The sequence below is a fragment of the Passer montanus genome, unplaced genomic scaffold, assembly GCF_014805655.1.
Source record: "Passer montanus isolate IOZ18808 unplaced genomic scaffold, ASM1480565v1 scaffold66, whole genome shotgun sequence".
In the NCBI taxonomy this organism is placed as follows: Eukaryota; Metazoa; Chordata; class Aves; order Passeriformes; family Passeridae; genus Passer; species Passer montanus.
Window position 1 is genome coordinate 3,254,651 of NW_024371704.1, and position 27,381 is coordinate 3,282,031.

Below are 27,381 nucleotides of genomic sequence, written 5' to 3' on the forward strand. Positions count from 1 at the left end.
GGAAGGTCCCGCCCGGCCCGGCCCTTTCCGTCCCGCGCCGCCATGGTGGGCAAAGCCAAGCGCCCGCGGCTGCACCGCGCCGCCCCCCGGCCCGCGGCGGCCGGGAAGGTACCGGGGGCGGGGACACGCGGAGCGGCGGCGGGCGGGGGCTGGCAGCGGCCGCCTCGCAGTGGCTTCTCCGCCTTGCCCCTGCAGAAAGGGCCGGTCCCCGCACAGCCCCAGCCGCTCTCGGGCTGCTGTGGGTCTGTCCTGGCCGCGGGGTGTCCGTCGGTAGCTCCGTGCCTGCCGTGGCGAGGCGGCGGCTGAGGGGATGGCGCAGGCCGGTCCCTGTGGGCATGGGAGCCCTGTTGAAGCCCTGGTCGTGCCCAGCCTGGGAGCGTGAGGGAGGTGACACGAGGGAGCCGGAGCCGCTCCAGCACCATGGCAGGCCCAGCGTGCAGTACCGGCGGTGCGGAGCTGCAGCTGTGCCGTGGCAGCACCGCGGTGTCCTCAGTGACACGCCTGTCCCCTCAGGGACACGCGTGTCCCAGCGCTGCTGCTGCCCCTGCAGCCAGGGTGCCTGGGCTGCCTTGCCGTGGGGCAACTTGTGTGCAGCAGTGGGGATTGTTAACTAGCACTGGGAGAGGAGGGGAGCCTTGCAGTGCGTTCCTTCAGCTGTTTATGCAGAATTATTTAGGTTATTCTGTTTTCCCCAGCTGTGTTTTGAATACACGGTTCAGGTGCCGCCCCCTCACGGCAAGGACACGACGCCAGTAAATGTTTTTTATGTGCCTGAGCTTTCCTTGTGAGGAGGGAGGAATTGCGTGTGTGAATACAGCTGGGTTTATACCATTGTGAGGTGGATAGTGTTGGGTAAAGTAATAAATTCTAATCCAGCCAGAGTAGCTACTGCAGATCTTAGGGAGGCATTGCGTGCTTAAAGCATGATGCTGAAGATTTGGTGAGTTGCTAGTAGTAAGTGAATCTGCTTAATGTCCATTGATTTAGGCTTTAATCCCCTAATCTTCTCATTTGTTGCTTATCTATATTGTTCTGTACCTGTAATAAATCTGTCCTTTCCTAAGGATGCTGTTCCCAGCCCTTCTGGAAGTGAATGCACTTGAGTGAGGTGAGGTTGAGTTGAGGCAGGAAGCTTTTAGGAACAGAACAGTCCAAAATGAGACTTTGGGAAACTTCCTTCTGTGTGGAAGAGCTGGGTGGTAGGACAGTAGGGTGCCTTTGTGCCTTTGCCTGCTCAAGAGAGACACCTGCTCACTACCACTCTGTTCCCATCTGGATGGTGCTAGGTTTGGTTTTTAAACTTTTTAAACAAGTTTTGCCTGGTAGTGTGTGTACTGATTCCTGCTTTATGTTTCTTTTGCATAAGGACTGGGACTTCTCATCCTCTGGTGTATTTTCTGGGCTGAAGATTGACCCTGATACCCTAGTAAAGAAGCTTGACTTGGACTCCAGAAGCATCGTCTCCTCCAGAACAGGTTTGTTGTATTTTGAACGAGTGCTGCTTTAGGTTGGGAGCAAAGACACTGGGGACTGTATTTGCAGTGGCTTTTAGTGGCTGCCCCAGGAAGCTTAGAGAGCTATAATGCAAACATTGCTTCCTGTGTTCCTCTGAATGTTTTTAGGAGAGGTTTGTTTTTGTTTGGGTTTCTGCATGGATGTGCTCAGTGATCCCCAGGCGGGGGACTAGCTTCAGGCAGTCTGTGGGATATCCTGGTGCAGCCAAAACCCTGCCAGGGCTGAGAGCACAGCAGAGCCAGGGTTTTAACCTCATCTCTGGGCTTGCTTTGTGGCTGCTTTTGCCTAACTAACCAACAGCAGAGCATGGTTACTTTATTGAGATGAAAGGCTTCACCTGGAACAGCTGTTTTGATGTGTCAGAGCCAAAGGGCTGCATTCCTGTAGGAAGCCAGGCCACTGCAGTGCTGGGGCTTGAGGGCTGTTGGCTGTGGTTGCCAACAAGAGAGGACACCTCTCTCTACAGTTTTTTCCTCCTAGTTTTCCTCAGTTTGTCAGTGAGCAGGGGCCTGAGGGCTGTTTGCTGCGGTTGCCAACAAGAGAGGACACCTCTCTCTACAGTTTTTTCCTCATGGTTTTCCTCAATTTGTTAGTGAGCAGGTTTTGCTGCTCTTTTGGCTGTGGTAGTTTTTGAGGGAATAGGGAGGAACATGATGTTTAAATTGGAAAGTTCAGAGTCTCTAGCAGGGTTATCCCAGTTAGCAGGAGTGCTTGTGTGTGCTGTGGCTGAAAGGAGTGAGGCCTCTTTTTGTGGGAGGATAAACTGGTGGTGTTGGTTCTTGTTGGCTGAAGGCCTTGTTTCTCAGAGGCTTTCTGAGGATTGTTGGTACATCTGGTTGAGGCAGGGTGCCCTGTGGAAGTATCTGCTACTCATGGTAGTGGTCTGTTGCTTCCTTTAGAGACAAGGCTGATTCAGTGTGCTTGTGATTAGTGTGAGGTACCAGCACAGGCTGTTCTGGCATCAGTAATCCTTGTGGCAGGAGAAGGAGAGGGTGGAACTGTAATGAAAAATGTCACCAAAATGGAATTCATTGTAGGTGAGCCTTGCGTTATGCGATATAAAAAGCCAGTGGTCTAAAAAGGAAAGTATTTTAATATGGTAGCTCTGAGCTGTGTCGTGCTGTGAAGCAGACCTGCTGCCACTGCTTTCCCCTGCTCTGCTTTTTGTCTTTAATCATTAGCTCAGCTTAACACCAGCTTCCAGATGATTTCCACACGTGTATAGGTAACAGAAGGCAGTGCCATCCCTGGGAATGCTGCAGTTCAGTCCGTGAGTTACTCTGTGCTCAGTGATTGCTTCCTGTCAGTGCAGTTTACTTAGCCACTGACGTAATGTAAACCAAAGGCTTTGCCGTAATCTAATCCACGCAGGGACCTCTGTGGCTCGAGTGAGAGGATAAATCTCATTTGGGTGAGCCTCTGTAGCGTGGGAATTAAATGTTTCCTACCAAGTCAAAAATAATGGCCTGTCATATCGGGGGTGCTGCTGCTCATTTTTTCTTGTTTTCTTTAGCTTTCCCTCGTCAGTGTTTGCCCCTTGAAGTAAGAGCCTATTCAAGCTTGGCTCTGGCTGAGCAAAGCCAGAGCAAAGCCTGTGAATGTCTCTGTTTGGAGTGGATGATGAATCAGTTGTGGAATGATATGAACAACTGGATTGGTAGCTTCCTGCTTTATTTTCAGCTACTCCAGAAGGGAACGGTGACAAGGCTGTGTTGTTGAGAAAACAAAAGTGCAACAACAGCAAGTTCATAATTGTTTGCAAAACCTGCTGCAAAATCATGCTGATTTTTGAGGTTGGATTGGACATAAAGAAAGACTTCTCATTTTACAGTGAGGGTGATGAGGCCCTGGCACAGGATGCCCAGAGAAGCTGTGGCTGCCCCATCCCTGGAAGTGTTCAAGGCCAGGTTGGATGGGGCTTGGATGGAGCAACCTGAGATAATGACACGTGAAAGAGGGGGTTTAAATAATGCTCTCTGCAGGTTTCTTCCAACCCAGGCCACTCTGTGGGTCTGTGATTCTATAGCAGGGTGTGAAGCATAGAGGCAGGTAGGTCATGAGCAGAGGTTGTGCTCTGAAGTCCAGGACTGTCTTGCAGCACGAGAGCCACTGTCAGTGGCACACGGGGGTGTAGAGGAGGGAGCATCTGACAAAGAAAGAATTCCCTTCTCCTCCTGAAGAAATGTGGAGATAGGAGATGATAAAATTAGACTAAGCAGGAATTCTCAGACAGCAGTCAATTTCTGGGGTCTGCAGGCTGTGTACAGCCTTGCTTTGCTCCTTTCTGAGGTTTTCTGTGAGTTTCTTTTGATACCAAGCCTCTGTTTGCAAAGTCACTGACAGATTCCTTCTGTTTTGCACCTCAGCTTCTGCTCTGGAGTTCCAGATCTGCTGGGTCTGTCACCTTATCTGCTTCTGCTTGGGCTCTGCACCCACTTGTCCAATTCTGTTCTCCTTTTATAGCCTCCAAGAGAAGCAGAAAAGCTGTGGTTGGTTGCTCCTGCATTAGCTTCATGCAATACAATTTCCTGTCCAGTTTTGAGGGCTTTTTTATGGGTGTTGTACCAGAATGTTACAGAGTCCCTGTAAGACCTCTCCTCTGACAGCATTGCAGTGTCTGTACTCGTGGTTATACCTGAAGTAGATCCACACCAGTGTGGAAAAATTGCAGCAGTGGCCAAACCCCCATTACTCTTCAGGAGCTCTTGACAGGGTGCCAATCTTTGTGTCCTATAGTTTATTCCTGTCTGTTGATTGGATTTCTGCATGTTTATAACCTTTAAATATTAAGGTTCCTCCTCTTTTGTCCTCATCCCTCATCACCTTTCCTCTGTTTTGATTTGATGGTTTGTTGTTTTTTTTTCCCTACTCTTTTGGCATACTGGGGTGTTTAACAATTGAAGGCTTAAAAAAAATTAATCCTGTTTGTTTTAATGAATTTATCTGTTCTGAATATCAGTTCTAAACCTGTGCTGCTTTTTCTTAATGCATACTTGGGGACTTTCGAAATCTGCTTGTGTTGGTCATTCACATCTCTGGTGTGGAAAGCTGCTGGATCCTCCCAATTCTGCTGCAGTTGCTTTTCTTCAGCTTTTCATTTTGTGCTGGCAGTTGTCAGGCCTGTCTCGTGTTTGTTTTGTGCAGAACGCCTTCCTCAAGCTGTTCCCCACAGTAACACAGCTCAGATGGGATAGGAGGGTGTAAACGGGCTGCTCCTCACGCTGAGGATGGCAGGGAGCGGCTGCAGCACCTCCAACGTGTTGGTGAGAGCTCCCTGGGAAATGCCTGTGTGCTGTGCTAGACCCAAGTGATGAGGTGTTCCTCCTCCATCTGTCTTTGTTATTAGCTGCCCAAGTTTTGGGCTCTCTCTTTGGGGAGTGGTGAAATGCTGCCCCTGATGCTGGCAGTGATGCCCTTGGTGGTGTAGCTCTGAAACTGTTTAAATGCCTTTGAAAATACCTGATGGGTGTGTGGGTGCTGCCCTGGAAGGAGCAGCTGTTTGAGTGGTGTTTGAGCTGGGAATTCCTGCTTTAGCTTCCCCCTCCCTCCACCCCATACCTTCTGCAATGTGCCTGTGTCCTTTGTGTCACCTGCACAGGTCCAGGATGTGTCCCAGGACTGAATGTGCATGTCTCAGCTCAAAGGGGAACCTTCCCTGCACAAGCTGGTGTTGCTTCTGACATTGTATGTGAAAGTGTTTGAAACCTCCAGTAATGAAATTTGCAAGAAAGGAAAAGTTCCCAGGGAAAGGAGAATGCTGTGTGGGGATTAAACTCTTTACCTCTCCTCCAGACCAAGGCTGGCCACCATGGTAGCTTGATAAAGTGACAGATGGCAGTTTACAATATCTGGTTAAATTACTTTAGGTAGCAAATTACTGTACATTCCTTCTGTCGTGTTGTTCAGCTGAAATTTATTTGTTTTTTTTTTGTCTGCATCATTAGGACTTGCTTTTATCTTGACAACGCCAGATATGCTGTTCAGCTGAAATTTATTTGGGTTTTTTTGACTGCATCATTAGGACTTGCTTTTATCTTGACAATGCCAGATCACCTTTTAAGGGCAGATTTGGTGTCTGAGAGTTTTCTAACAGGCTGTTAGAAAGCTGCACTGTGTTTGGGAGGAGCTGAGATAGTGGTTTGTCATCTGGGAAGTCTCTCCAGTGAGGTCAGATGACCTCAGTCTGCAGGACACCTCAAACAGATTGTGTAGCTCCCAACAACTCGCCTCAAAAGCCAGAAGGTTTTTCTGTTCCTCTAGTCCAAAGAATTAAAGTCAGTGGGATCTCACTTCAGCAGTCAGACTGAGCAAGTTCTGTATCAGTGGTAAACAGCTGTGGGGTTTGGTTGAAATGGAGAACAGACCTGCTGTGGTTTCTGGGGAACTGTTGAGTTGGGATCCTACTGGAAGCTGAAGACATTGGTGCCTTAAATAATAATAATTTTTAAAAAAAGGTTAAAAATCCGTGCTGCTTAATGCTGCTTTAACGATTTGTCTGTACAGTGTGGTGCTGGCTGTGAGAATAGCTGTGGGAAGCTCCACTTTAATTAAAGTAAATGCAATTAATTGAGAAGCAGTAAATGAGCGTCTGAAGCTTGCACTGTTTTCAGTGCTTTTACTTCCCTTCTGCAAACAGAGCCTTTCCATGTTGTGAGTGCCTTCTGCCAGATCACAGGAATCAGTTGTGTTAATATTTATGGAACCAATTAACTTTTTTGTTTTCTTTCCCTCCCTCTAGCTGTGGCTAAGTCTCTGTTCTTAAAATTAACATTAAAAAACCAAAAGACTCCAATTAGCTCATGGTTGAGCACTACACAAACACAAACATTTTCCAGAGAGCCCAAACCTTCCAAAATGTTCTGCAGCCTGCTCCAGGGGAGGAGGCTGTCAGTGGGAAGAGCTTGAAATGAGTCCTAGCAGTTTGAAGGATGTGTCAGATCGCTCCAGTTTCTTATTATGGTTGGGTTCCTTGGCTGTGCCTGCTGTGTAATGCTCACCAGCAGCACTGGTGGAAGGTACATGCCTGCCCTGGAGCAGCCTTTCCATGCTGCTGGATGGATGGAGAGCAGGATATGGCTCAGTGAGGGATTGGAGACTTCTTTGGAGAAGCTCCTGAGGTGCTGCTCTGTGCTTTTTAAAGCCTTCCTCCAGACTTTGTGAAAGTTGGGTGCTCAAACATGAGCTTTTTAGGTCAAACTTATCAGTGCCTTGTGCCACTGAAGGGCTTGCTGAATTTGAGGCCAGGGTGACCCCTTCCTTCCTGGCCAGGAGTGGTGGGACATGGCAGTTGCATGTCATGCCTTGTCTTGCTCTGTGTGATCACGATTCCTGGGGCTTTAAAAAGATACTGATCTAGCCTGGTATTCTCCTATGAAATGAGTTTAAAATGGTTGGACATCCTTACACAAAAATAGATCAGCGCTGCTGAGGAGGGTACTGCAGCTGTGGTGTTACAAAAGAGGGTTTGAAGTCCTTGTCTTTGCTTTGCTTTAACTAATGTTAAAGCTTTAACATAATTAACTTTTAAAACTATAAATTCTACAAAGAGAGAGGTGGAATGGCTCTGCACTGGTGCCAAAAGGACCTCCCAGCACAAGTTTCAATAATGCAAATCTCTTGTGGGATGTGAGAGGGATGGCTCAACACTGCAGGAATTAAGAAAGCAAATCTGAAGAGGAGTGAGGAAGCACTTGTGGGAAGGGCAGGTTGATAGCTCTGGAAGTCAGAGCCATTTCCTTGTCATCAGCAGTGGAATGGTGTTGTGTCAAACTGTCAAATGTCTCTCTGAAATACGTGTCCTGGGAGTTTAATAAATACTCTGTTTAGAAAATTGGTGAAGGGTGGATGGCGTGAGAGGTTTCCCTCTTTGGGTTGCCCCTTCTGACTTGTCTTGATATGTTTCTGAGGTGCAGGAATAAGTGAGCCTTCTCCTTACCCCTCTGGGAAATGCCTAGGTGAAAACCTGCCTTTTTTTTTTTTTTACTTCTATGCTATATAAATCACATTTCTGATTTACCGAGATAAATCTCTGCCCTACTAATGTGGGTCTTACTGAGTTAAAGGCTGTGTTACAGGGCAATCTCAAAAGTTCCTAGCTGTCATTCAGACCTAGTGAGATCTGTAGTGTTTTCCTATTCTGTGCAAGTTATCCTTTTTTCTGGTCTTTGTGAGCAATTTATGGACTGAGGTTTTCTTTATGCTTGGGTGAAATGCATGTGGCAGCTGAAGATGTGTTTATCCTCTTCAGCATTTCAGAGTGGCACTGCTGATGCTCATATGTGGCATAACTGGTAATAACATCTAATTTGGGCTTAGGTTTTTAGTGAAGTGGCTTGTAGAAAGGGGTTTTTGTTGTTTTTGTTTTTTTTTTAATGAAGCTTTTAACACAGTAAATCTCAATGTGCATTCTCTGAGCTAAATGTAGGAAACACAGCAATGCAGGGATTAAATGCAGTGGGTACTGGAATATTCTGGGTTGTTTAAAATTATAATTTGGACAGATTTAGATTGAACTAGCAGTGCTGCAAATGTTCTGTAAGGTAAACCACAGAAAATTCTGGAGAAAATCCTGCTGCAGAAGAACAGGCTATCCAAGCAGTTCTTCAGACAAGAAGGATCTGTGAGCTGGAAGGCATGTAGTGATAGTGATAACCAGCTCCAGTGAAATGTGGTGTTTCAGAGAGTCCCAGGCAGGAAATTTGAGGGAAAATGGGGCATACAGACTTATTTCCTGACCCATGTGTGCTGTGCTTGATTGCTTGGAGAACACACAGCAAATCCATAGATCTGCATAAAGAATTTTGGCTTCTATGATCATGAATGTTTGTGCCTGGTGTGGCTGTGCATGTACATGCTCTGGGCTGATTTCTGTTGCATTTCCTAGCTCCATGGCTTTTTCGCTCTGTTTTTCCTTATGTCTATTTTCCTCTCCAAGGTTATTTGTAAATTCAGGTCACTGAGTGTTCTTATGTAACGAGAATGGGCTTCTTTAGCATGGAGAGGACATTCCCAGCTGCAGTGGGTACAGGCTCTGTCTGTACACGCAGCAGTTATTTCACAATGTGGTTTGAGTTGAAATAGCCTGGTGTGCCTGTCGACAGGGAGATGTGGGAAGGCTTTTCCACACTGCAGGAATTCTGTTGTCAGAAATCATAATTTTAGATTGCTTTGTTCAGTGACACTTCTGCATTTTGCTCAGCAGAGCCTCTGGCTATTTCTTTTGATTCATGCCAGTAATTTGTGGCTGCAGGGCTGGGTTTGGGCAGGGCTGGGCTTATGTGTGCTCCTCTGCAGCTGCAGGTGTGCTTGTTGTTTTAGTGTCTGTACCTGAGTGGGTTTTCATTTATGGAAATAGCATACAGATGTCTAGATACTGTTTATGTGGGAGTTATTATAACTTCTTCATGTATTTCATGTATTTTCTTCCTCCAAAATAGAGGGCATTGGCCTGTTTACCTGTGTTGGGTGTAAGTGGTAGGGTTTTGGTAACAGGACAGAAGCCAGAGGTGTCACATTCTGAGCACAGCAAGGTCCAAAGAGCTGAAGTTCATCCACTGCAGCCACAGCTGAGCCTGTCAGGCACAATGGTGCTGTGTCTGGGAAAACATATAGTTAAGGAGTAGGAAAAAAGTGAGAGAGCCCTATAAAGACCAGGGACAGAAAAGTAGGAATGGAGGTGCTCCAGTCACGAGGATCCCAGTGGGGGAGTGTGAGGAGAAGGGAGCAGCAGAGAGTGGCTGTAATGCTATTCCCTGGCCCCATGCACTGCTCAAGGGAGCTGGGAATGAAGAAGTCAGAATAAAGGACTGGAGCTGAGAAGGGGATGGGTGGGGGGAAGGTGTTTCAGTGTTTGCTTTTCATCCTCAGACTCTACTTTAATTGGCAGTACATTACATTAATTTTCCCCGAGTCAAATGTGTTTTGCCTGTGATGGTAGTTGCTGAGTGATCTCCCTGTTGTTTACCTCAGCCCACAAACTTCTCATCTTATTTTTCTCCCCTGTTCTTTTGAGGAGGGAGGGAGCAGCTGGGTGGGCAGCTGGCCAAGGTCAGCACACAGCATCACAGTAGCTCAGTAGAAACTGAGATGAAACTCAGTACTTTCAGGTAGAACTTTCCCCGTGGTGGTTCCTTACTGCATTTTTCAAATGAATGTCTTCTGAGCGTTGTGCAGATGCAGAGACCTGAATTCCTTTGCTTTTAATTGAGGCTCACAGGTGTTGAAGCAAGTCATTCTTCCACATTTCTGTGTGCCTGTAACAAGGTCAGGTGTACCCCTGTAACAGGTCACAGGCCTTTGTGTCCTGAAGGTCAGAATTAGGAACTGCTCCCCTCCCTCTGTTCAGGCAAGGAAGGGGAGCAGAACAGGACAGACCCATACACTCCAGTCTGAATTCAGGGAAGTACAGAACAGCTCTTGGGCCCATCTAGGTGTTTCTTTTGCCTGTCTTTGCTGTGTAGTAGATGCTGCTCCAGCTGTGTCTGCATTGCTGACAGCTTTGTAGCACAAGAGGACGTACCTGTGGCAGTGCAGAACGGATCTCTTTTGAGAGTGTTCTTTTTCAGATGTTAGATGTGCTCATTAGAGGGCAGCAGAATAACTCTTCCTCTTTCTAGGTCAGGTCTATATTTTTGATTATTTTTCATCTCTGCAGGGCATAGAACAAAATTTTCCAGTTCCTACTTCAGTTTTTCTTGGTGCATTAAGTGTACAAAACAACAATGCTCATATAAAAACCTTAGCGTGTATAAAGAAATATGGAATATTTATAGTAAAAGTTGCTTCTTTGAAGCTTAGGGGGGGTTGCAGGCTCATATGAGAGAGAGCTTCTCTAAGATTAAACCAAAAATGGTCAGCACAATATGTGGAAAAACAGCCAAAAGAATATTTCACAGCTAACTTGTTTTTTGCTCAGCTTAATTCTTATTTGACCTATATGTCCATATGCATCTATGGATTTATTTGCTGCACTCCAGCTGCTACTGCCACCTTTTTCTGCTTGAAGAAAATATTAAAGAACCAGTCTTGCTTCATCCAAAGTAATCTTTAAATGAGATCTGATAGTACACCCCCCACCATCCTCTGGAATGTAAATACTATAAATAATGATGGCACTGTCTTTAAAGGCTAAGTGAGGCTGGGATTTGGAGTCCAGCATCACAATACTTAAAATGCATTATTTATTATGTAACATTCATAGAAGGCGCCTGTGGCACTGACTTTGTAGCCAGGATGTTTCAGGCTTCTGGAAGAGCTGGGTGCGAGCCCTGGCTGGGAGTGAGCATCTCCCATGCACATCTTACTGCAGATGTTTTGCCTGATGTTGACTTTTGGAAAAGGTAAGCTGGTTCAAGACAGCTGGAATAGCAGGAAATTTTTTGTTTTTTAGGTTTAGCAGCATCAGCCATTGGCTTCCAACAGCTGACTGATTTTGGAAGGTCCTCAGTGGAAGCAAAGCTTCATTAACTAATCTTTGCTCCTTGGCCTGACATGGTGGAGCAGGTGGGAGGATTGGCAGGGGGAGACACGACACCTTTCTCTCTTACCCACAGTCTGCTGTGTGTTTTGCCATCCTGCAGGCTTCTTCATCTCCCTGTCCTCTACCCAAAGGTGCAAAGGGACAGGTCCCTCAGGAGTTTGTGAGTGCCTTGTGTTCCTCACATGCATGGGGGCTCTACCAAAGCAACATCTACTTGGCTGCTGATGGTTTTGTAACACAATTCTGCCCTGAATTATTTTTAGGGTGGCAATATCCAAACCTACAAACTGCTGAAATGGAACAACCTTCTTGATACTGTCAAAATGTTGTTCCTGGCACAGTAGCTTGGATCAGTGCTGCCTCCTGGAGAAGTCCAGATTGTGCTTTGCACTCCTGGTTTGGTATCGTCCATGTAGCTGGCATTTCTTCATGTCATGCTGTGACACTTCAGCAAAGTCAGGACTAACAGGAGCTCCTCATCAGGGAAGGAAAGCTGAACAAAGCCGTAGAAATGTGAACAATGGCTCATAGCTCTTGGCAGCTCTTGGACCATTAGGTAAAATTAATATCCTGTCAGCGGGGTAAAAAGATTAAACTCAGTCTTACACCAAGTGAGAAACATGATGAGTCTGTAGGCGTGTGGATTTAACTCCATTGGACTGTGATCCATATTAGGAAATTAGCAGGCACAGTGCTCATGCCACAGCCTTCTTCATGCAGAGCAACACTCTTCCTGCCAGCATCTTCTGTGCATTGCAGGAAGATTGCTGCCTTCCCTCATGTAATCAAAGTCTCTCCTGGGAGCTAACATGGTATTTTGTTGGGGATGTAGGTGGTTTTTTTTGGGTGTGGTGAGCTTAAGTATTGCAGATACTACTTGGTAAGGGGTGTGCAGCTTTTTTGTTCAGGGAGCACTTTCTTTTCAGGAAGGATGCCAGTCCTTGTTGCCCTGTGAGCGTGGGGACACTGATTGAGAGGTGAGGGCATGGATGGGCAGTGTCAGGGTTTGCTGCTGCATTCCCAGACCTGAGAAGATCAAGGCAATGCCAAATGTCTGGCAGCTCTGAAAGCTGACAAGGAGTGTCAGAGAAGCACCTACTCATGGTAGTTTGTTCCTTTGCCATCCCCTGTTATTCCTTTTAACATCATGGGTGTTCTCTCCACAGCTCTGTGCTGGCAGCTGCTGATTTCATCTCTGTGTGGGGTGGATGGGGCTGGACCTGTTGATGCTGGTGCAGACAGTGTAAATGAGACTTTATTGTCTGCCTGTGCTGCTGGCAGGCAAGAGCATCAAGTACAAAGTGGCAGAGCCCTGTCACTTTTTAAAAATTTGGCTTGCTTTAAAATAGATTCTACCGGGAAAACGTCATTCCAAGATGGGGAACCGATGCTGACCTGCAGAGCTGAAATAAAGTAAAGGTGAAGAGGTGATGGGCTGGAGGAAACAAAAAACCAACAAAACAGCTTCTACCTCTTCTAGAGGGGCCCAGACCTTGATTGTCCTTTTTTAAAAGACTTCTTCTGCATTTAAGTGAGCCAAATAGGTATACTGGAGTAGAGAGGCTTGCTCTAAGATCTTTTCTGAAAAACAAGTCTTGTGTGAGAATCGTTGTGGGCCAGACAAAGAGCTCCCTGACAGGGGGCAAGCCTAGCTCTGTCAGGAGATGAAGAGTTCTGTGGGAGGTCTGCAGTGAGGTGATGGTCCCAGGGGTCTGTTGGGATGGTGCCCTGTGTCCCTGGAGCCAGAGGAGGAGTGGGAGCGGGGTGTGGATGTAGGTCTGTCCAGGGGGGAAGATGCTGTTTGAGTGTCTGTGTTATGTAAGATGACAGAGCTGGTGATCCTGTTGGTGCCTCAGGGCTTTTGGGAGCTCTGAATTGTCAGCTGAAGCGGAAGAGCAGTTGAGACAGCACAGAAGCAGCAGCCACCAGAAGTGGCAGTGGCAGCCAGAAGAGATGTGAAGCAGTGTTTGGACCAGTTCCATTTACAGAGCAGTCTGTGCTCCCAGGAGGAGGGAAGGAGACCTGACATGCTTGGGCACCACCTGGAATGAGTGTTTTCATGGGCTAGGCTTGTTGAACTGTTTAATCAACATCGCCACCATGAAAAAAACCCCATCAGAACTGGTAGTTCACTGTGTCATGTTTGAATGCTACAGCTATTAAGACCTTTTCAAGGTTCAAGTGCCATTATGATCACACAGAGGCTTTGTGCAGACATAGGATCACCTTGATCTGTCCTTTAGGGGCTTCTGCCTGGCAGCTTCAGTCTTGACCTTGTGGTGAAACAGTTCCTTATTGATGGTACTCAGTTGTACAGTGCTGTGGTAAAAAAAACCTTGTTTCTGGTCTAGACAGAAACCCTCTGAGCAGGGAAGGCTGTGCTCCTGTGGGGCAGGAGGGGGTGCCTGGGTTCAGTAGATGCTAAGCTGCAATAGATGCTGAGAGTGGGCTTGAGTTCCATTTCCACCTCAATCACAGATCAGAAGAGCAAGGATATTATGCCTTGTACTTCTCCAGGTGGTTATTTTTCCAGCTTATTCTTCAAATGCTTCCCAGTTTTGAAATATGCTGTGTGTGCCCCTAAAAAGGGAAATAATGGGGAGTGTTCTGCATTGCCAATCCTGCGTGTCAGGTGTTGCCCAGCTGGGCTGGGGGTTGCAGATCAAATATATTCCTGGCACAAGCTATTTGGGAAGCTTTCCTGGGTATTCTCACCCTCCTTACTTTAGTGTTTTAGTCCTCTGTGTGTGCAGCAGTTTATAAAGCCACTTATGATGCAAGTGGTGTTTGAACTGACTGATCAGAATGTGACAGCATCGAGCGAATAATTCTTAAATGATATAAATTATGAAAGTCTGCTGGCGTTATACTGGTTTAGTTGTGGTGCTCTTTTCTGTGTCTAAATCTAAAATTACTTTGTATATATTGCCTAAACAGACTATTGGGTAAAAGAAATGAGTATGATTATATTTTATATGTGTCTGCTCAGTGGTAGAAGATGTGGCTGGACTTGGTGTTTCCTCAGTGCTCCCAAAGTGCAGGTGCGTGGGTTTCCTGGAGTGTGGGAGCTCTGACAGCTGCAGATGGTGGGATTAACTCCTTGACGTATGGTTGTGCAATAGATAGGGCAGCCTGGGGAGGGGACCACACTACGCTAATCTGCCACACAGACTTAACAATCAAGGGCAAGCTCTGACATGTGATTACTTTTTTCATTTCACTGTCAATGCATGGAGTGTTGTGAGTGGGGAAGCTAACTCACGCCACAGGGAGCCTGAGACCAGGCATGTTAGAGAATCCAAGGAGGAGTGCCAGGAGAGGAGAATTAATCAACAGTTAAAATAACACAGCGGAAATTTTGCCATGGTCCTAAAGCTCTGAGTAAGGTTCAGAGTAATTACTTCATAAAAAGAATTGATTGGAGCAGGCAGGAAGTGTCTCTAGAAACTCTCCTTTTGCTTTTCTCTCTGCTGGTGTGTAGGCATTGCCCAGGTCCTTGTGACTGTGAGCGTGATGCCAGGTTCACTGAGCTTCCTTAGCACAGGGGCAGGAAAAGCCCATGTGCCTCACCTCAGAGGAGGTGTAGGAGCTCACAGCAGGGCCTGCAGCCAGTGCTGTCCTTCCTGAGCTTTCACATTTATCTGCAGAGCAGGTTTTTGGCATTGATGCCAAGAGTGAGAAATATGAGCAATGACTCAATTGATCAGAGCTCTTTTGCTTGGAAAAGAGCTCTGATCAATTGAGAAAAGAGGAGCTGATGAAGTTTAATCAAATAGGTTTGCCCCAGAGGCTGAACTTGTTCCCAGTGTCTTCCAGTAAGATAAGTGGGGAAAAAACAAACTAGAAGATGCTGGGTTCAAGGTGGGCAAAGAGCCTTCAGTAAAATGGCAGTTAAGTTGCAGGACCCCTTGCACGTTGTTGTTCTGCATTTGTGCTACCCACATGGATTGGAAGCAGATCCTCCAAAAAAAAAAAATCATTGGAGGTTCTGCATGCAGGCACTCTCTACTTGGGCATTACACACAGCTGTGGTCAGGGCTGGTATGTTCTTAGCTCAGTGCTGCTATTTGCTGGACAGCAGGCTCCAGCTGAAGTCTTCAAAGTGCCTTCTGTTAATGCTCTGTGAGGTGCTGGTGTGCAGCCTGTGCCTGTGGCTGGCCACACAAGGTGGAAGGCCAGGGGGGCTGCCCATGGATGCTCCAGTGGCTGTTCCCTCCAGGCCACTTTCAGTGGCTTTTTTTGTCTCCTGAGCCTACAACTGGAGATGGGGCAGAGGGGCTGCCCCTGGTACAGCTAAGCAGTGCCAAAGTGGAGTTTTTTGTTCCTGCCCTGATCCCAGTTCTAAATAAATTCATGCAGTCACCCTGCCCCTTGACTATTTTAGCATAAAGTTGTCTTTGCAGTATTTCTGTTGCAATTTAAAAACTGGAATGAAAGTGTTAAGAATTTGACCTTGTAGATGCTTTTAATACAATTCTGTGGCAGACCTGCTGGAACTGAGAACAGCTGATTAAAATACTTAGAGGGTACAAGTTAAGCTTTGGGCTTTTTTGCCTATTCTGCCTGTAACGTTTTTGCAAGTGCCAGAATATTGGTATATTTTCCCAGTCTGTTCTGCAGTCATTAGCCTGTACTGACTTTATTCTTTCCTGTGCTTCCTGCTGTCCTTCAGATCCATCATGGAATTAATTGGTTGGGAAAAAAGAGCAGGGGAAGAAATTTGTCCACTGCACATGGCAGGAATTTGCTGGCAATGCTATCTCAGGTTAAGTACAGAATTGTAATATGCTTTTTTTTCCTGTAAGCTACCAGGCATCTGCTCTGCATTTCTTGCTTCAAAATAGGATATGCAGGTTTTGTCTGGAAAATAAGGCCTGTGGCCAAGACTGGAAATGTTGGCTACTTAGCCCTGGGGAGGAGAGGAGAGATTACAGTTCAACAAGCAAACATGGGCAAGAATACAGTAAGCAATAGAAATGCTGACTCTGCTGCCCTCAGAAGAGGGTAACTTGAGCCCAAGTGGTTGGGATGCCATTGTTTGGAGGCCAGGAAAGAGCTGCTGTTTGGAAAGCACAGGCAGGGATCTGTTAGAAAGGTCAGGGACTGATTGAATTAACTAGGGCAGCACTGAAACCTCATCAGAAAGAAAGTAAGGTGGGGCCAGGCTTTTTTTTTTTAACTTCTCATTGATCTTGTCCAGGATCAGGCTCTGGGAACTCCTTAGAAGAAGCTGGAACTTTCTCTCTGTCACTTTGTCCCAGCAAAGGATGTGTCTGTGCTCCTGGCTTGGGTCTCCCTGGATCCTGGTCTCTGCACACTGCAGAGTCTTGGATTGTGTGGCCTTCTCCCAAGCCTTCCTTCTCACCTCCATTCATAAAGCAGACCAGAGCTCTGAGTGCTCTGCTGGGTTTCTCTTCTAATTCTGTTTTCTTCTGTTTGTTTGCTTATGCTGCAGTTCAAGCTGTGCCTGTTTATTCCTTGTAAAATTCCCCTGTGCACATCTGAAGGGAAGTTTCTGTCACGTTCGCATCTTTAATTTAGAGGCACATTCTCCTCTCTAGGTATGTGCCCTGGGCCACACAGGGCAGAGGAGTGGCTGAGAGAGTAGCACTGGTTTTATGTGTATCCTGTGCTCTGTCATGTGCCTGGGACCAGTCAGGAATCTGCTGTTTGCAGACAAAAAACATGTAACTTACAGGGCTGTGGCAATCAGGATACAGAGATGCGTGTCTCCAAATCTTATGCATATCTACTGTATTTTTTTTCTCTTTCCTGAGGTCACTGTGGGGGAAAGTCTAGTGTCCAGACATCTCTGCATGGTTTTTTTCATGTCAGCAGCTCTCCAGGAGCCATGTCAGGCACTTTGTTGTTTTATGTTTCTGAAAGATGCTGCCTCCTTAGTGGGCTTGCACAGCCTCTTACTACCAGCTTCCTGATAGTCTTGAGCTGATAGTTTTTTGCTGTGTAGTCTTGGTGGGCTAATCTTTCCCCAAGCTCTCCCTTCTGGGTTTTAAGGCAGAGGTGTTGACATCCCAGTACCCTTAAAGAGTGAGTAGGAAAATAAGAGAGGACTGTAGGCATGGTGGAAAGCTCATTCCTGGAACAGTTATGGGATCTTAGGAGGAGAAGGGAGGCACAGCAGGCTAAACTATACAGCTTTAACTCAATCTGTGGGGAAGAAGAGAAGGAAAAGATGCTGTAGCAGTGTTCACTGAAACTGTTTAACAGACAGATGTGGGAGACATAGAATTCACTCCCAAAGCTTTTTATTCAGAGTGTGCATCCAGGTTTCTCTGTAGTAGTCCTCTGCCAACTGCTCCCCTCTTTTATGTTCTGTCTAACAACAGGAGTTCTTCTGGAATCCTGTGGCTGGGAAATCAAAAAAGTCAAAGTTGTGGTGTTGTGCCAAGTCCTGTCTCTGGTCATTTCCCTTCTCCCTTGCCACGTGTTGCCTTTTTTCCCAGTGGACCTGTGGCCTCTGCATTTTGGCTGGCTGTTCTTCTAATTACGTCCTTGGGAAGAGGCAGAACACAGCTTAGAAATCTGTAGCTAGAAGGACTAAAGGAGAAGGTGAAATAGGGGAGGAAGGAAGATTTTTCAGGCTGTTGATGAGCTGGTGTTAGAGCAGGTCAAAACCTGCTGCTTGATGTTGACCCCCGAGCTGTTTCTGAAGCTGCTTCTGTTTTTTGCTCCCAGGCTGCAATCACAGTCAGACTTGGTGCTGGAATGTTTGATCAGGGACTTTTTCTTCCTTCTGATGGTCAGACATGTATTTCTCTATTGTTCCTGTGTGTGGGAGAGCTGTGTTTGCAAGGTGAGGGTTGGGGTGGGTCTGCCAATTATTTTCAATTATTTTCCCCTGATTCTCTTGTTTCTCATGGCTTAGTTGGTGCTGTCACTGCTGAATCACTTTCAAGATCATCCCTGCCCACCAAGAAGGCTTGGCATAGGAGCTGGTGTGCTGTGTCAGAGCAAAAAGAGTATCCAAACTGGGCACTCCCATCTTTTGACAGCAGCCAGCAGGGAGAACCTTGGGAGTATAAAGCAGCACTTTCCTCAAAATGCTTAGCTGGGTACTTAAAGCATCCACTGCCTAAAAACCCTTACAAAAAACAAGCTAGTGAACTGCACAGGTAGAAAGCTGTAGGTACCACCAGTGCCAAATCCATTGAGTGCCCCTGTTCCTCCAGCTGTGAGAGGTTCTGCAGGCATTCCCTCTGTCTTTGCTTGTGAACCTGTCCTGGGGACTTGGGACTGCTTGTGTGCTCATTCATGTCAGGCTGCAATAGGGGCATCAGCTGGCCTAGAGATATGTTGCTACTGATGAATTTTAACTTCTGTCTGAAATAGATTGTGAGTACTTTAGACCTCGGGACTGAAGGCTGAAAGATCAGTCCAGCTGGCTCACAGAGCTCCCTGTGCTCCTGACCACACATCTCCCCTGGTTTGGCTCAGTTAAAGAAGCTGGTGCAGGGGAGTTGGGTGTGTGTGCAGGACCTGGGGGAGGCAGGCTGGAAGAACTGACAACAGAAGCTTGGGTAAGCTAAGCCAAGCTAAGCTCTCATTCACCAGCACCCTGAGCTGCTGTGGAGTCTGCTTGCTGCTGTCTCTGTGCCAAGTTTCCAAATGTCATGTGTTGATACTGCCCGTGGTATTGATACTGCTTCACATTCCATGTCGATCTTTCCAGGGGCAGCAGCCCTGCCTCTGTGTCATTAACATGGAAGTCGATTACAGTTGATTTTTTTTTTCTTTAGTTCCATTAGAGCCAAGCAATCCAATACTGCATTCAGTATTCCCTGGAGCAAGTCAGCACTTTGCAGACCCCTTCCCTGCTCCCCAAAGCACCCTAAGCATCCTGGCAGCATCACTACAGAAGCTGAGAGTGTGTCTGCAATCCCTTTAGCAGTAGGTGGGGCGTTGGCATACAGAGACCTTGGAGTGGTGTTCTGGAGATATTGCCTGTACAGGCATGTGGTGGAAGAGGCTGCCAGTTTGCCAGGAAAACATATTTACTGAACAGAGAATTTACTAAATGAAATTGGGGCTCCTTCCTCCTCACCCAGCCAAGGGCAAGGGCTGCCTACCTTAGGTGTGGCTGAATACACTCAGGCTTTTGACTGCTGACAAGTTTTTTTGGAATGGGAGTTTTGGTGAAATCCCAGCTTGATTGTAGATGCTAAAGCACTATTTCTGATTAATGGAACTTTTTTGAGGAGGTGGGGGAGAAGCAGAGATGTGACATTTGAGCTTCCTTGTCCTTGAGCTGTGCAGCTCTCTGAGCAATGATGGCAGGCTGGTCCTTCCTACTGATGGAGTATCCTCTCTGCTGAAGAGGCAGCCTGAGATAGCTACTTGCCAGTGTTAGAAGGGTGCATTCAGAACCATCCAGAAAATCCCTTTTCTCAGGTCTGGTTTGCAGTACACCTTTTAAATGTTAATTTCTCAAATCTCCCAAAAAGAAGCAGGGAAACCGTTAGCTGGGAAGAATACTTTTGTGGATCTTCAAATGTTTTTTGTAGGATTTCTCATGTTTTTGCACATGTGCTTTCATTGTATCCTTGTATTTCTGGACACTTGTGAAGAATGGAAGGTTTCAGGAATAAATGTTAGAATTTTTAGTCTTTTCCTACTTTGAGCAAGTCCAAGTCCATATTGCTGTTGGAAGAGTTGTTGCCATGAGAGATGGAAGGGTGCAGAGATCAGCTTGGATGTTATTTTTGCGTCAGCTGTCATATTTCAAAAGTCATAGGTTTGTATTTTTTTGGAAAGCACTGATTGGCATAAGCACAATTGCCTCTCAAATGGAAGTTGCTGGAGTGAAGTACTTGATGCCCTTCTAGCAAACTAGACACTGAGGAAGTAATGGTGGGGGGGAATTCTCTCCTTTCCCAGCGCTTCTCTGCCTTCTGCTGTGCCCCTGAATGCTTATTCCTTCTCAGCTGATGGAAGGAGAGCATCTGTCCAGTCTGTGCCTTCTGTGCCCTGTGGAGAAGAGAGGGCTTAGTGAGTAGGTGCTGAAAGTCACCAGGCTAGGAACAGAAATAATCCTCCTGCCAACTCTTCTCCCTGTCTGCCCAGATGGGCTTTCTCTGGGCTTTAGTTTTGCTGTGGCAGCCCCACACCTTTCTATTGGAAGACAAACCTCCCTGAACATTTAATGGTGTCCTGTGGGTGTCCAGTTTACTTTAATACCCTTGTTTCTGCCCCTTCCCTTGCTGTTCCCACTTCTCCCCTTTTTCTCTCTGCAAGAGCTTCATCCTTATGCTCCTGTCATTTGAAACTATGATTTCAGCCACTTTTGACAGTCTTCTCTTGACCTTCATGGCTCAATTCTTCCTCCTTCACTGTGGAGACATTTGTGATGTGATCTTTTCTCTCCTCTCTGTGCTGGTAAAGCTCCTGGATGTAACTCCCACTTATTGCTGATCTTGTGATGGTTTTGTTTTTACCCTGGAGTTACATATTGCAGACTCCACTCAATGCAGTTTCTGGCTGGCGTTGTTGCCTGGAAATGTAATTAAGTATTGATCACTGGGCATTCAGCAGTCAAATGAGTTAATGTATTAATTAAGTGTAAGAGTTTGTCATTCCAGTAATGTTTGTTGCCTACTGGCTGGCACAGTGTGTGTGTGTGCGTGTTGAGAGGAAGGGTGTAGCTGGACCTTGGAGTGGTGTTTGCTTTCTCTCTTGCCTTTTAATGGTTATGAGTCCCTTGATCAGTGGTACTCTGGGCATTGCACTTTTGCTGGTGCTGTTGTTTCTTGCCTGTTCCTGCTCATTGTTCTCTGCTGATCTTAAATTTTCAGAAGCCTTACACTGCCTCAGTGGTTACGTCCCAGGGAAGCCAGCCTGGAGTAATCCCAGTTAACATCTTGCTTCCAGGGGCTTCCTGGGAAATGGCAGTGCCTCCCTTACTCAGACTATCTGCCAGTGGTTGACTTGATTGAGGAGCTGAGTAGCTATGGGGTGGAAGATGTGTCTGTCTCCCAGGCCTCCACATCACGGAGAGTGCAAAAAATCCACCTTGTTCTCCTTGCTCCCTGGTGCTCTTCACTGCTCTGACTCCCACCCCACCCTTAGCCCTACAGAGGCCATCCATTGTGGATATGTGGCTTAATATGGAAAAAAAATGTTTCTCTCCTGTGAAGTATTACTACCAGTTCACATTGGATTCTGTCCATTAAAATTCTTTAAAAACCTCTGGCCAAAGGCAGCTTTTAATAGGAGCTGTGTTATATCCCTGAAATGGTCCCTGCCAGCTCCCCCTGTGCCACAATGGTGTAAAACATCACATAGCCTGACCTCAGTGTGTGTGGGGGGAGATTATTCACGTGTCCAGAGAAGGGCAGTGGAGCTGGGGAAGGGTCTGGAGCAAAAGCTTGATGAGGAGGAGCTGGGGGGGTCTCAGCCTGGAGAAGAGGAGGCTCAGGGGAGACCTTATCACTCTCTAAAACTCCCTGACAGGAGGGTGCAGCCAGGTGGGGCTTGGGCTCTGCTCCCAGGGAGCAAGGGACCAGAGGAAATGGCTTCATGTTGCACCAGGGGGGTTTAGATTGGATACTGGGCCCAAGTTCTTCACTAAAAGGATGGTCAGGCATTGGAAGGTGCTGCCTTGGTGGCAGTGATAGACTCACATCCCTGCAAGTGTTCAGAAGGTGTCTGTGGTGCTTAGTGACATGGCCTGATGGTGGAACCTGCACTGGTGTTTGGATTTGATGATCATAGAGGTCTTTTCCTGCTATCCAACCTAAATTTCCCCTGACTCAGCTCCTTGCCCTTTCCTTGAGTCCTGTCACTGGTCAGGAGAGTGAAGAGGTCAGTGTCTGCCCTCAGGGGCATGTTGAAAACCACAATGAAGTCTCCCCTCAGTCTTGCAAGGCTGAACAAAGTGACCGAAGCCACTCCTCATAAGACTTCCCCTCCAGACCCTTTCCCATCCTTGTGATCCCTCTTTGGAAACTTTTTATCAGCTTGATGTCTTTTTTGGTATTATGGTGCCCAAAACTGCACACAGGCCTCGAGGTGAGGCCACAACAGTGCAAAGCAGAGTGGGACAGTCCCTTCCTTTGACCAACTGGCAGTACTGTTTTATTTTATGTGTTTTATTAGTTTCTTTTCTTTCCCCAACACTTGCCATCAGGTAAAGTGTGCACTGTCATTGCTTAGCAGGATGGAAGGGCTGAGCCCTGGGGTTCCTCCTGCCTCTCTTTTTTCCATCTCCATCTGAGGAAAGGTCCAGCTGTAGCTCTTGCTACTGGCTGCATCCCTGCCTTGTCAGATGATGGAGGGAGTGGTTCCTGCAGGCACTTGTTTCACCAAGTTGCACAGTGAACACGGTCTGGTTGCCTGTCCTTCCTCATTTCAGTTAAAGAAGTGATTCCAGATGATGCAATCTGTCTGAATCCCTCCATGGCCTGTTTTTCCCAGGAAGGTGGCTTTGAATGCTAAAGCTGACTCCAGGAAATGAGGAAAACTGGGAATTTCTACTAACAGACAAATGAATCCATGGGAATGTATTGTGTGTAAGAGTGGGGGGAAGGTGGGGCTCTGCATGTAACAGATTTTGGTGTTTGCTGTAATCCCTGAGAAACAGAAACAACTCCACAGCTCATTCTGGGTGATGCCTCATACCTCCTCCTGTGTGCAGCTGGTCTGCTGCCAGTGCTGCAGTGGCACCTGACAGTGCCTTGGAAGTCTGTCCCTCTGTGCTTTTGTCCTTCTGTACTTTGAGCATCGTTAAATCCATATTTTGTTTCCCTCTCTTCCCTCTTTTTGTCTGCTCTCTCACCTTTCCCCACCACCCCATCAGGCCGCTGCTTTGGCTTTGAGGGGAAATGCAGCATAAAATGCTGCCTGAGGCAGGCGTGGTTGGAACTAGATGATTTCTGAGTGCCCTTCCAACCCAAATCATTCTGTGATTCTGTGATAAGATGCAGTGTCTCCACTGAATCCATCCACTGGGAATGTAATAACAAGTAGAGCTGAGCAGAGCTGCCTCCCCATAGGTGCTGAAAGAGCATATATGAAGGCATAGGTAAAAGAAGCACCAGGTGCCAAAAACAGTATGAGAGGGGTTATAGGAACCAGTGGCTGGAGATGGAAAACATCCCTAGGGAATGCCAATTTAATTGTCTACTGGCTAATATGCAGTTAAAAGGAAATTAAGGTAAACTGTTCTTGCCTTTTTGGATAAATAAGAAGCACCAGATAAAATCCAGTAGTGTAACTATTTCAGAGCTAGATCTTTCACTGTGTAATACTGCAGAGATACTGAACTACTGATTTTTAAAGCTTCTCAAAGGACAGGATAGTCAAAGATAATCTTATTAGCAGGAAAAGAAAGGATATTTGGGGGAAAATCTCTTTCAAATGCAGGCCTGCAAGGCATTGTCAAAAAGCATAGCAATGTTTCAGTATTCTACCTCCCTTAGTAAGCCCTAAGGAGAGAATTTACCCATTGGTAAACATGAATTACTCCTGGTCTCAGAATAAATCTCATTCCAGAGATTGGTTGCTGTTCAAGCTTTTATAGAAATGGTGTTCTGTTCTCCTCACTGGCTTTTATTGAAACTGCAGCATCCCCACAAATAGCTATGGTGCGTGTATCTCTTTTGCTAAAATACAAATTTTTATCCTCTGTGACAAAGGACTCTTGCATACTCACTGGAGTCTACTTTGGTGGTCCACTTTGATCAGATAAAGCAGGTTGTTTAGAACTGTATCTAGTCAGATTTTGAATATTTCCATGGATGGAGACCTGGGGGCTCCATAACCTCCTGACAATTTAAAGAATTGTAAAAATTATCCCAAAAACAAGTGGTTCAGTGTGTGCTCCTTGTCTCTTGTCATAGGGCACTATTGGGAATAGTCTGTCTGTCTCCTCTTCTTCCTTTCCATCAGGTATTGTGCACATTTATAGCATTTCCTTTAGGCCTCTTCTCCAACTGTCTCAGCCTCTCCTCAAGTAAAAGACACACCTTAATCATCTTAGTGACCCTTACCTGGATTTACTCGCCCAAGTGTGTCTCCCTTCTCCTGGGGAGCCCAGGAGTGGCCCCATCACTCCAGATGTGGCCTCACACATCCAGATGTGGGACAGAGGTGCTACAGATCCTGTCAGACCTGCAGGAGCAGGGAAGCAGGTACAGTGGGTATAATCCCAAGGAGTTGCTTATCTGCAAAACTTCTGCCAGGGCTGGGTGCTGCACCTCTGGGAAGGCTGGTCTTTGGGGAAGTGAGGATGTGCCACGTCCACACATTTTGAATGCTTCCAGGGCTGGTGCACTGATGCTGTGGCCTCTGCTGCTCTTGTGGCTGAGTGACCTTTTGTAAGTCTGGAAGCTGCAGCAGAACTTGCTGAGAGCTGCTGGGCATAAAACTAAACTCACTGTGATCACAGGTATTTATATTGGTTATGGGGCTGCACAGAGAGCAAATATATGCCAGTGATGGCAAGGAAAAAGTCAACTTTTTTGCCATACCATTCCTTGACACATAAGAATATTTGCACTGTGTAATTTATGATACTTTTGGAGAACTCTTTTGTTGAATGAAGTGCACACACCCTTGTTGCATGTACATGGAAAGGGATGTGGGGGGTTAAAATGTCTTTTCTTGTAAGCAGACTCATTCTCCAAAGCTGGAAAGCCCTGTTTCTTGAAGGACATCACTCCTGGTCTTGGTAAGTCCCTGACATGGCATGTGTTTCCCAGGGCACCTGTCTGTGGGTGAGCCTTGCTGCATTTGTTTTGTGGGCTTTGAAGTTTTCCATGTCAGGGAGTACTGAGACCTCTCCTTTTATTTTCCTTTCTTTTTTCTTTTCCCCATGGCAGGGGTTTGTGATGGGTTAGTCTTTAAGGTCCCTTCTAACCCAAACCATTCTATGATTTCTTTGATTCTCTGAGCCTGAAATAGCAATACCAAGCTCCTGTCTTAGACAAGGCATTCTGCAGTCCTTGGCTCAGCAATCTGGGTTCCCTGTGGCATTTCAGCCTTGGTTATAAAAATAACCTTCAGCAGCACAAGTGGCTTTAGGAGCAGTGACACACTGGGTCACCTTGAGCATCCTCTGTGTGCCTGTCTGTGAGTGAGCCTGGGAAGGGCAGCCTCTCTTCTGGGGAGGGCTGCTGAGAACATGCAGGGGGGCAGGGTGAGGACCTAAAATGGACAAGGCTTTGGGCAGAGGAGGAGAAGGAGGTGCTTTTACCTTGTGGAAGGGGCTGAGTGTGCCAGCAGCACTTTAGACACCGTGTGTAAGGACAGGCTTTGCCTCTGAAGTCGCCTTTCGCAGCCTGCTGTGCACATTGTGACTTCCCGGTCACCTCCTGAGGGGATGTGCTCCCCCCTCTAATGGAACATCACTTGTGTGCCCCTGTGAGCTGAGGCTGAGCTGGGCTGCCCTGGGAGGCCTTGTGCCCTTGCTGGGCTGCTTGGAGCCTGGGGATGTTTACCAGGCTGACAGAGCCATGACCTTGGCGTGAGGACACGAGCTGCACTGCTGCTCTGGGTTTCCAGGGGCAAGCCAGGCTTGGAAGTAGGCTTTGCTTCAGATAACCAGGGCATCTGAAGGGGCAGAGAATGCAGATCCCACTTTTTGTAGGATACCTTTGTTATAGATAAGTCATGTAAAAATTGGCTCTCACAATTAAGAGGTAATATAGATGTACATAGGTAGATAGATACATATAAAGGTATGATGATGTTATTGAAATATGTCATTCCATAGTCCTCTTTCCCTCCCACCCTTGTCATAGCCTTAGTAGTCAAGACATTTAGAGGAGGCTGGCTTGTTACCATGAGGCATGGCACAACAACACCTGACCTCCAATCAAGATGTAAAAAGTAGTCTCCACCAATGGACGGCAGAGAAAGAGTTGACTGACAAAGCTTTCAGAGGAGCTAAAGATATAAAAGGCAGAGCATCTATTTTGTAGAGGAGCCACGTGGCTGGTAGTCATGGGGAGGGCCTCCCAGTGCTGTGATTTTGCCTTATTCAGTCCTTTGTTGTAATTTTTGTCAAGGTTTAATAAACCTTTTTAAAATTTTAAAAGTGAGGGTCGTTTCTCACACCTTCCACATTGGGGCAGGAAGAGCACCAGGTTTTTCTCCTAACACCTGGTGTAATTACTAAGTGTGAACAAAAATCACGTAGCTTGTTTTAGATCATGAAAAGCAAATGCTGTATCCATGGAGAAACCTGCTCTGGCCCAGCAGGAGCTGGCACCTTTTCCTCCAGCACTGGATCCCAAACCTGCTCAGGGTGGGCAGGGCTGAGACTGGGCAAAACCCAAATGGGTTTTCTGTGCCCACATACAGGTACCAAGCTGTTCCTGGGGGCTCACCTAACAGCAAGAGGACGAAGAGTTTGGATACAGCCCCTGTCCTTGCCACCCCCAGGCCTTGGTCACACTCGTGACCCTTGTGCATCAATGGTTTTGGCAGCAGTGGAGCTGGAGGTCACGCACTGGGAGCTGTCGGTGGGATGAGGGCGGGAGCTGTGGAGCATCCTCTCTGCCAGAGGACATCTTGGCTGGCTTTTTGCCTGGCTCGTGCTGTCCCTCAACTCTGTTCCTAGAGGAATAAGAACACCTTCAGGGGCTGTGCAGTGACAGCTGCCAGGTCACAGCACTGTGTCCTTACCATTTCCCAGGCTTTTTCATTGGACAAGAGCACTGCACAATTTACAAGTGACACTATGTAATTTAAAAAAAACAACCCAAACCACACCCAATATTCTGCTTTTGGATGTAGTCTGACTTCCTTCATTAACTCATCCCACAGCTGTAGGCATATGCTCGTTCTTGCTGTTACACAACTGAGGCTAAAATTAAAACATCTGTTATTATTTAACTTTAGTTTGCCAAAATACTATGTTTTGAGCAGCAACAGCTTTACTGTTATGTATCATTGGGGTTTTGGAATATTAATTAATGCTACGTGTTGTTTCTTAATGTCTGATAGCCCAGGAGGAGCCTTGCAAGTGCCTGGTGCTGAAGGAGCCTCCTCTGTCCATGTGGCATGGCACAGGTTTATTGAATATTTCTGGTAATGGCCACATGCTCCAAGTAGTGTAGTTTCCTGGAACTGTCAAACCCTCTTGGCTGCGGAGCCAAAATTAAATAGTGGGGCAGGGAAGCCTGTAGTGTTACAGCTTTAACTCACTCCAGCTTCTTTCTGAATGCCTAAAAAGGATAAAATGGGGATTTCTAACGTAGGATTTATAGATATATATTTAGTCTAACGAGTTCTTTGTGAAAAATAGTCATATATATATATATGTGTGTGTGTGTGTATATATTTTATTTTTACTCTGAGTCCTTTACCAAAAAACCCTCAAGACTTCTGAAATTAAAGAAGCCATCCTCAAAAATCTGCTTCTCTGTCAT

The 27,381-nt window shown here is 46.6% G+C and overlaps 1 protein-coding gene across 1 annotated transcript in view; it reads left to right on the forward strand.

The window, feature by feature from the left end:
* Nucleotides 1-420: 420 nt before the first annotated feature.
* Nucleotides 421-27,381, forward strand: part of FAM207A (family with sequence similarity 207 member A) — a 37,547-nt gene continuing 10,586 nt past the window's right edge. The window contains exons 1-3 of the mRNA XM_039728579.1: nucleotides 421-555; nucleotides 902-940; nucleotides 1,367-1,475. Coding sequence (XP_039584513.1) covers nucleotides 421-555; nucleotides 902-940; nucleotides 1,367-1,475 — 283 coding nt within the window. The remainder of the gene's footprint in view (nucleotides 556-901; nucleotides 941-1,366; nucleotides 1,476-27,381) is intronic.